At 39.5% G+C, this 9,199-nt stretch overlaps 1 protein-coding gene across 2 annotated transcripts in view; it reads right to left on the bottom strand.

Annotated features, from left to right (window-relative positions):
* Positions 1 to 2,207: 2,207 nt before the first annotated feature.
* The window catches only part of LOC101418024 (contactin-associated protein-like 3), a 216,109-nt gene continuing 209,117 nt past the window's right edge, over positions 2,208 to 9,199 (bottom strand). For both annotated transcript variants that reach the window (XM_058301400.2, XM_071216563.1), the window contains exons 22-24: positions 8,023 to 8,253; positions 7,717 to 7,788; positions 2,208 to 4,881 (exon numbers count right to left, since the gene is read on the bottom strand). In XM_058301400.2, coding sequence (XP_058157383.1) covers positions 4,688 to 4,881; positions 7,717 to 7,788; positions 8,023 to 8,253 — 497 coding nt within the window. In that variant the 3' untranslated portion in view covers positions 2,208 to 4,687. The remainder of the gene's footprint in view (positions 4,882 to 7,716; positions 7,789 to 8,022; positions 8,254 to 9,199) is intronic.

The following is a 9,199-nucleotide window of genomic DNA, read 5'->3' as shown; positions in this document are numbered from 1 at the left end:
ATAAATCAAGTATAAATGCCACTGAGATTTTTGCAGTCGTCTTCATAAGGTGGGATTTTTTGTTGTTTTTTAAGCTTAAACATTTAAGAAAAGCTAATACATTAAGCATACAGCTAATAAAAATGTTTAAGATAATCTGATTAAGGTTCCAGTCTGCCTGAGTACATTTTATTTATAACGTAAAATTTAGTTTATATGTTGTGAAACAAGTATTTAAATGTTTAGAAAAATTAAGTTCCATCGATATGTAGTATGTGCTTAACATATACATATACGTATTAGCAAAAGCACAAGTAGAAGAGTGCATCTCTATGCACACGAATGATCCTCAGAATCACTGAAAGGATAAATCTGACAACAGCAGGTAAAATGTCAAGGGAGTGTGTTTATGCACCTGAGTAGGATAATTAACTGTATTTAAATATCTATATAAATCATATCTTGAAAGATTGAAACAAAACACTGATGTAGCCATGGATTATCTCTACTTGCTGCACGATATGGGAGCAAGTCAATGGGGGGAATGTCAAGACTTGCCTTGTGCTGCAGTTTGTCAGTAATTAATTATCTGCAACAATTACCACAGCTGTGAAGGCCTCTGGGCCTGTTTTCTGACCTGTGGAAACAGGGATCATTGTATCTATCTTACCTCGTTGGTGTGTTTTAAAAATTAAAGTGAGATATTATATTAGTGCTGTTTCAGAGCTTCTAGCTTAAGAAAGTTTTAAATTACTGGTAAATTATAAAATTTAATTTTTCAAATCAAAAGGCAAATAAAGACCTGAGATCAGAGCATTTCTATTTACAAAGTGAATAAACTCTGAATCCAGCATCTCATTCTATTAACCCAAAAAATGATGAAATGAAATATATTATTTTGGGATATAATCAAAGTAGGGCAAATTTATCATTTTACTAATAATTTTTTAAAAGAGATTACATAGGAAGCGGCACTTCAGGATATTTTCCAAGCCATTTAATTAGCACACAAATCCTGCAATGAGTCCCAGTAATATAGGAACTCCAGTGCTTAACTAAGCTTCCTAAAACACCATCCACATTTGTGCAATGATTCAGAGAATAAAAGTTGCTTTTACAAAAACTTGATTCTTCGTTTGAATGCAAATTTACTAAACCAGTGTTTATGAATCAAAAATTGGTAATAATCATATGTAGGGTTAGGTAGCTGTAATACTATTATTCAGCTGGAGAGGAAATTATTTTCAATCTGCACAGTTTCTATTAAGGTCCCAGAAATTGTAAATGTGTCTATGGGCTCTGGCATAGCCACTGATAAGCATTCACACAAAAGCCATTTCCCCAGACACATTTTATGCAAACTATTGAATTTTGATCACTTTCTTTCTCAGTCTTTCCTCCATATTATCCCTCACTCTGAGCCAGATTTTGGGAAAGGAAAAGAGACAATCAGGAACTACTGGACATGGAAGATAAAAGCAAGATTAAGCATCCAACTAAGCACATTTTAATTTAAAATGTGTCTATTTCATTCTCCTCATTTGAAGAATATTTTGATAATCCATTTATGTTGTCAGGCCTTCTTTATACTAAATGAAAAGTGTATCGATCATCATATTTCTTTGAAGTCAAAGAACATAAATTTAATATTTTAAAAATTTCACTGAAACCAATTATCTATCAAATGTTTTTTTGAAAGAATGTGAAAAAAGTTACAGAAGTACTGGTGATTCTAGACAAACAATGTAAGTATCCCAATGTTTTACTACACTGTTAAATAATACCGGGAAGATTGAAAGTGGGCTTTGCTTCATGGTGGACCCAATACTGTATGTAAGTTACTTATATATATATATATATATATATATATATATATATATTTTTTAATGTAATTTGGGGAATAATTATCTTTTACCTTTTATTTTACAGGATTCTACTTGCAACTGGTACCTCTGTAGTTAAATAGTGCTTAGTAAACCAGCTGTCTAGAGAAAACATGTTTAACTAATTTTGAGTACCCGGCAACCATTCAACAAATAACTTGTTAAATTACTGTTGCCTGGCAATGGTTTAAACAGCTTACATTCATACGTACTTTGTAGTAAACAGTAAATATTTACCTATATTCTTTCATTTTGTTTGATAATTTAAATACTGTTATACAGAAGTTAACATCACAATATTCCCCATGTATACAGAAGGGGTAAAATAATACACACACCACTACAGAAAGTATGCATCTGCACATTTTATATTTTTGGGGAAAATCAATATACTTCCATAATTCAAATCTCATCCAACTTCTCTTAAAATATTTCCTAATTTAATTCAAAAATGCTATTTTATTCACAAATAAGCAGGTAGCATTTACAAATCAATAAGGGAAACTGGGTTATGCCTCAGTGAAATGGGTGCAATTTGTTGACTCTCTACGGCAGAGAGCAGAGTGCAGTGGAGTTCATTTTCTATAAATCTGTAAAATTCAAGCTATTAAAGTGAGGAATTCTTCTGGGACATAAGATGCTCACTTGTAAAATGTGCATGTTTTCACAATGTTAACCTTCAATTATGCATTATATTGAATCCTTCCACAACCTACGCAAGACCGTGGAGGATGAGTACGCCTAGCATACTGAGATCTTTAAAATCTTTCTCATTCATTCAAAGAAACATCAAGATAGAGCCAAGACTGGGGTGGCCCTTGCCTGCTAGGACATGCCCTGATGTAACTAACTCTCGTTGAGCGTGGGTGGAACCGGCGACTTGCTTCTACCCCAGAGAACCTGGCAAAAGGCATGCCTGCCCCTCCATGACTACACTACATCACAGGAGGCGCCCTCTTGCTCGCAGGCTCACTCTAGTGTCTCTCCTTGGCTGGCTCTGGAAGAAGCAAGCTGCTGGGAATCCCAGAGCAGGAAGGCACTGAGCGCTGCCAAACACCACCCGAGCCCGGAGAAAAGCGCCTCTCAGTGGAGCATCCAGATGAGCACCCAGTGGTGGCCATGCCCCTGTGCAGCCAGGCCCAGCCCCGACAGCGGTGAGATAATAAATAAACATTGTATTAAGTTTGCGGCAATGTGTTATGCCTTGTAGAAAAGTAATACAAATACCATAAGAAAAGACAAATTTTTAGAGAAAAGACAATATAAAGGATATCTTTTTGCATTCCTTAAAAAGCATACAGAAAAGTAGGTGTACACTCAAAGACAATAGCAGGGCTGTTGTCCTGACTTGGCCAGAGTAAGTACTCTAAGAAATACTTGCCAGACAGGACAGATGGGGTGTGGACAGTGAAACACCTTTTTACGCGAATGGGCTTATTGAACTGTAATTATCTAATTGCATGTAATTAGATGCTGCTTGTAATTATCTAATGACCACTGCCTCAGTAGCAGTTACTAGAAAAGTTCACATAGTTAATATGAGTTCCTTCTCAACTAGTATGACATGAACCAGCTGGTAGCACATGTTGATTCTGGGTGCTGTATGACAAATTGACCCATAATCCTGGAAATATGCCAAGAACAACAGATTTAGTTTGGATCACATAATCTGCATCTGTCCTTAGCATGTGCATCTTTCTCCTGACGTTCCAAATAGTATCTAGATGAGATGGTGATTTGGATAAAGTTTTGCCTAGGTGAGTCCAAAATCTTGGAAGGGAAATGAAGAACTTTGGTTCAAGATGTGACTTATTTCCTAATAAATGAGAAGACAGTCACAGGAAATCAAAGGACTTTTGTGGTAACTTTCAGAGAAAGAATACAGATTTTTAAAGAAAACTGACCTAATCTCCATTTTGAAGGGGAATAAATTGAGGATGATGATTCATTAAGGTGTGCATGAGGATACATTTGCAGTGTTAAGTATAATGTACATATGTGGACACAAGTCTAGTTAGAAAATACACATTTCTGTGAGATCAATGGGATGTGATCAGTATTAGAATTTACAAAGATCACTATTACAAATTCCAAAGAAAAATAAGCAAGTTATCACCCACTGAAATCCTTTATACACTCTGTTATTTAGGCATTTTCTGTTCTATAATTGAAATCAATACTACAATTTCAGAGCTGACTTTCAATACTAATTTCATCACTAAAATGTATCCAAAGTGATTTAGAAAGCCAAACAAAGGAATCAAGTTTAAAAAGTGTCGTCGTGGTGTTTTAAGGTCCCTAATACCTTCTTGGCCACTTGGCTCTGGGTCACAGGAAAACGGAAATGCAGCTGAGGGCCATCTGAGAAGCATCTCCTGTTTTCCAAGGTCAGGAGGGAGCTGATCAAGGGGCGGCAGCACAGGTTTCCACAAAACACAGAACAGCAAAGTCCAACTCTGACATTTACCTCTAAATAAAACGTCTCTGTTGCCTTTTTTAAGAGAATAAGACCGCTGCTCAAAGCTCTGTTCCCATTTAGAATTTACTGTCCTTATGCAAATTACACTTCAGTCTTAGAAGACCAGGGGAGAACTTTCAGAAACTGCCGGCCAGTGACCACCAACCACACCGAGCACACAGGTTCATAAGTAACCAGGACAGAGCAGGCACCCGAGCACCCTCGGGCAGCATCTGCACAGCGGGCCCGGCAGGGGGAGGCACTGCACCCCCTCTGCAGACACTGAGAGGACAGGAGCCGGTGTTCATCCACGAAGCCCCCGGTGTGGCCAGGAAGCCCCATCGAACAAGTCAAGCCCAGCTGCCCGTCAGAAGAAATACTCTTTCTGACTTTCGCTGATGGTATTTTGCAGGTTGAGCTCGCTTTTCAGAGCAGTCTCTGCATGGTCTCCCTTCCGAGAGAGACCGGACGCATTTTTCAGGTGCAGCCACCTCTGCTGATACATGCGTATGGCTATGGCAGTGATGCAGAGGAAGATAAATATCACAACTGCAATCACACCTAGGGAGGGAGGGGAAAGGAAAAGCACAGGGTCAGAAGACAACTCATTCACTTTGGCCTCACTGATATTATTATTAGCCAGAACAAGAGAAAAAACTAACTCCAATATTCATTAATGTGTTAGGTATTTTATATCTCACTTGGGAACAAACAATAGAGTGGTTTTAGTTATTTTTATGATTAGTAATACGACACTGCTTTTCAGAGAGATGTCATGTCCAATCGCAGAGTCAAGGACTAGTAACTTTCAGTGATGGAGAGCAAGTCAATAGATGATAAAAACACTCTTCCCATTACCCTGACACTCCCAGGACAGGCAGACATCTGGGACGTGATCTACCACTTTTAACCTGGCTGGGGCTTGTCCATTTGTTTTGTCAGGTTTGGTGGCATCCTAGAATAACTTGTCTTCCCTTATCTGAAAAGATTGAAATGATTTGCATAATGCCGCTGGTACTTTCCCTAACCTTCCTATCAGCAACCCCAGTGCAAAGGTGGCTTTTACAAATGCTTGAGTTGGTCTGTCTCCTGCTGTCTGAGATGCATCTGTCCAACTACAATCCTTTGTAGGAAACCAGTGATCTCCAGGTTACCAGGTTGGAATATATTTTTAGGCTAATTCTCCTTTCATATACTATTCACCTTGTTTGCAAAAGCAAACAATAAGGAAAAATGCAAAACAGAAAAATTCACCTCTTGGAATCATCCTTTAAAGAGATAAAATGCTTTCCCCATGGGTGCAGTTTGTCATCGGTTAGACAAAAGATCTAGAATCCGATGCTGAGTAATACGCTGAAGGTTAGCATATTCACTAGCTGTCTTAACCATGTTAACAACCAGCTCACTGCAAAGACCAAAGACAGATACAACTGCCTCGTTAGAGCCCAGGAAACGACTTCTGCCATGTGCCTGAACTGGAGCCCGTCAGTACTCTTGTTCTCTCACCCACTCATGAGGAGCCAAATAGGATTTCTTGAGTGAAAACACTGGTGCATGTACTATGTAAAACTTGCCAATCGATATCTAGCCAAATGCAATAAATTTCCATATTTTTCTGTATCATCAAACTATTATCTTGGTTCTCCATGATTAATGGGCACAAACTTTGATATTTTGCAAATATTTTAGACTTGGACTCCTATTTTGAAAATATTGACCAAATTTAAGTTGATTTATTTTAACTTAGTTTTTGGATTGCAATGAAGTCTCCTCAATAAAAATAAATTAGGAATGATTCAGAATTTGGTTTAATTTCATTATGATACATGAGTATTCTTTTTAGATGTACATTATTAGTACCATGTAATTTTTAATTTTTCATCAGGTTGTAACATAGGGGTCATATTAAGTGTATCTTTCTAACTCATTATAAAAATCAAAAGAGTAGCATTAGGAATAGAAATGTTAACATCATTACAAAGATTTGGTCAGCACTCTAAAATGTCTGAATTCTTTCTTAAACCTTTGGAGAGAATTGGTGCCTGGATGAACGTGGGGGAAATCAGTTGATTCAATCTGATCAGATCCACAACCAACAGGAACACTGGACATCAGTCCTGCCCTTCAGTTCTGTGAGGAACTGCCTTAGCGTTGGGTGGTAACAGAAAAGAATAATAGTTTATTCCATATGTGCTTAAGAAGAGTTTGCTACTGACTCACATTTCAATAGTCTAATTAAATGAAGCAAAACCTTCTTTAGAATGATAAGGGTTGTGGATAAAGATACAAATACGAGAATGTTCCTCTATTACGAGTTGCTAAAATTACGGTAGTACATGGCAAAAATGCAACTACTGTAACTTATAGACTATAGTTAACAGTAATATTGTAACATTTTTGTAGCAAAGGCAAAGAAGGTACTATATCAATGCTAAAGATGAAAGAGAATAAGACATTTAGTTTTATGAGAAATTATTACGGTAAAACTTTTTTCACTTCATTTTTGTCAACAAGGAGACCTTGGTCATGTCAATTAACCAATCTATGCTCATTTATCTTTCTGAATACTGGAGAAGCAATTTAGTTTGATTTTAGGATTAAATAAGATAAATGCTCCTGGACAGAATTTCTTGGAGAAATGATTCCATGATTTGTTGAGTTGCCCTTTATTTTATTTTTTGAAGTTGAAACAAAGCTTACTAATTAAAAAGAAAAGAATTATAAGGAAGAAGAATGACTATTGATCATGTGAACTAGACCCTGATAAATTCTATCTCAGAATATATTGTTTGTACTGCCAGGAAGATATATTTAAGATGCATTTACTTCTTCAGCTCAAAATAATCATGAGCCATTCAGTCCATTAGCTCAATATATTTAAAATTAAGATTTACAATAAGGCATGTATTTAGGGAAACATGTAAATCATGCAAATTGTCATTTTTAAAACAATTATAAAGCTATGCTTCTGGTAATCTTATCTTAGGCTTAATTGCTTTTTACATAACTACTTAAAGAGTCAGTGATCTGTTAGTGGGAGCATGAAAATGTTATTTTATTTTTAAAATATATGAAATATGTCCTGAGGAATACTAATGGCTATTTTCAAATATAGACCTTCTCATTATTACATAGTTTTCAGCTATTCTTTTAAAAAACTGTGTTTCTGTAGGAATATCAGTTCCTTCACTAAGTTTCTTCAGAAGGGTCACTTCAATTCGGTGAAGTTCCATCAGAATATCAGCAAATATCAGTATCTATATAGGCAAAGATTTAGCTATCTACACCGCAAGCCATCGCCTTCACTAATCAGTACTGGTTCTCACAGACATGTGTTCGATTATGCTAACTGATAATAATGACAAGGATCGGGTCGTTCGTGCATGGCCCTGTTACCTCCGATGACAGCAGAGTCACTTCCATCTGCATTAACTAAAGGCTCTCCCTCTTCTGTTGGTTCAGAACGACCTACAGTAGAGAAAGGAAGAATGACAGGCAAGTAGGAAAAAGGACTTCTAAGAAATTCATAAAACATTTGAAAGAACAGCAGACAACCACAATCATAGAAATGAACATGAAACTAAGAATACGGGAAAAAAAAAGTTTGGGAGACAAAGAAACAGAGAGAGACAGACCAAAAAGTTGAACAACAAAACCCAGAAGACTCGGACGGTCTCGAGCAGAGCCGCGAGGGGCACGCACCTGAGCCGCCTGCGAGGCGCCGCGTCAGCTCCGGGGCGGGCGAGCCGGGCCCTGCACCTGCCGCGCAGCGGGCAACGGAGGCCACGTGGCCGTGGACGGCGACCCGGGCGGGGCGGCCGCGCAGCAGCACCGCCTTCAGGGGCGCGGCCCCGCCGAAGCGCACAGCCGAGAGGCAGCCCGTGAAGCCGCGCGCGCCCGCGCGCCGCGTGTCCGTGTCAGCGCCGGGCAGATCTACGGGCAGAGGAAGCGGGCACGGTGGGTGTGGGTCAGAAGCACGCACCTGCCCACTACAGCGAAACGCCCGTGAAGCCCCTGGGACCTCATCCTTAGAAAGAGCAGACGGAGCCCTGCCCAGCTGGCCTGGGGAGGGACAGGCGGCGTGTGGTTGAGCCACCCCACAGGCAGATGTAACTGCAATGAGCCACCGAACCTCTCTAGAGGGCCCACGGGGTACGGGTGAATGAAATCCTCTGCCGTTTCACTGCTTTCAAAAGATCAGTGGACTTCCTTGTTTGAAGGGATTGGGTCAATACCCAGAAAGAGAAAAGCAGCAGACTGTCTTCTGGATATGAGGACAACAGATGCTCTGCGAGTCCTTCTGCCATTATCCCGTTTCCACTGGTCTTACTCAGAGGCTGGGGTCACCACACCCTCACAGCAGGGGAAGTGGTGAGAGCTTCCTACCAGACTTCCTCTCCTCCCCTTCCCTGGTGGTTTCTCTGCCCGCTTTCCATTAACCGTGTCCTCTCTCTGCCAGTCCCCCTCCCACGCTCAGCCCAAGCTCACCAAATTCATTAAAACAATTGTTGGAGAGCAGAGGCTGACTCACAGAACAGAACCCAACCTATTAATTTCCGTGATGATGATATCCTGCCCTGCACTTGCTTCCAAGGCATGCGTTCTGAACAAGGGACTTAGTGTAGACTTAGAATGTTCACATATGTCAGGCAAAGAAGCCTCCATCTACCCACCAAGGAAACCATGTCGATATGAGGACAGGAGTTTGATCTGCTGCCAGTTCCCTCCACAGTCCTCAAGGGCATGTGGACTCTCCTTTAGCTAAGTACCATCCCACAGCTTCCAAGAATTTACCAAACTGCTTTCATCTGTGACTTTCATGTTATTACTTAATCCTCACAGCAGATTTATGAATGTTATATCTATTTTATAATTAGAA

This window comes from Dasypus novemcinctus, chromosome 8, assembly GCF_030445035.2.
Source record: "Dasypus novemcinctus isolate mDasNov1 chromosome 8, mDasNov1.1.hap2, whole genome shotgun sequence".
Taxonomy (NCBI): domain Eukaryota; kingdom Metazoa; phylum Chordata; class Mammalia; order Cingulata; family Dasypodidae; genus Dasypus; species Dasypus novemcinctus.
The sequence above is the reverse complement of the archived record's forward strand: the minus strand, read 5'-3'. Positions and strand labels throughout refer to the sequence as shown.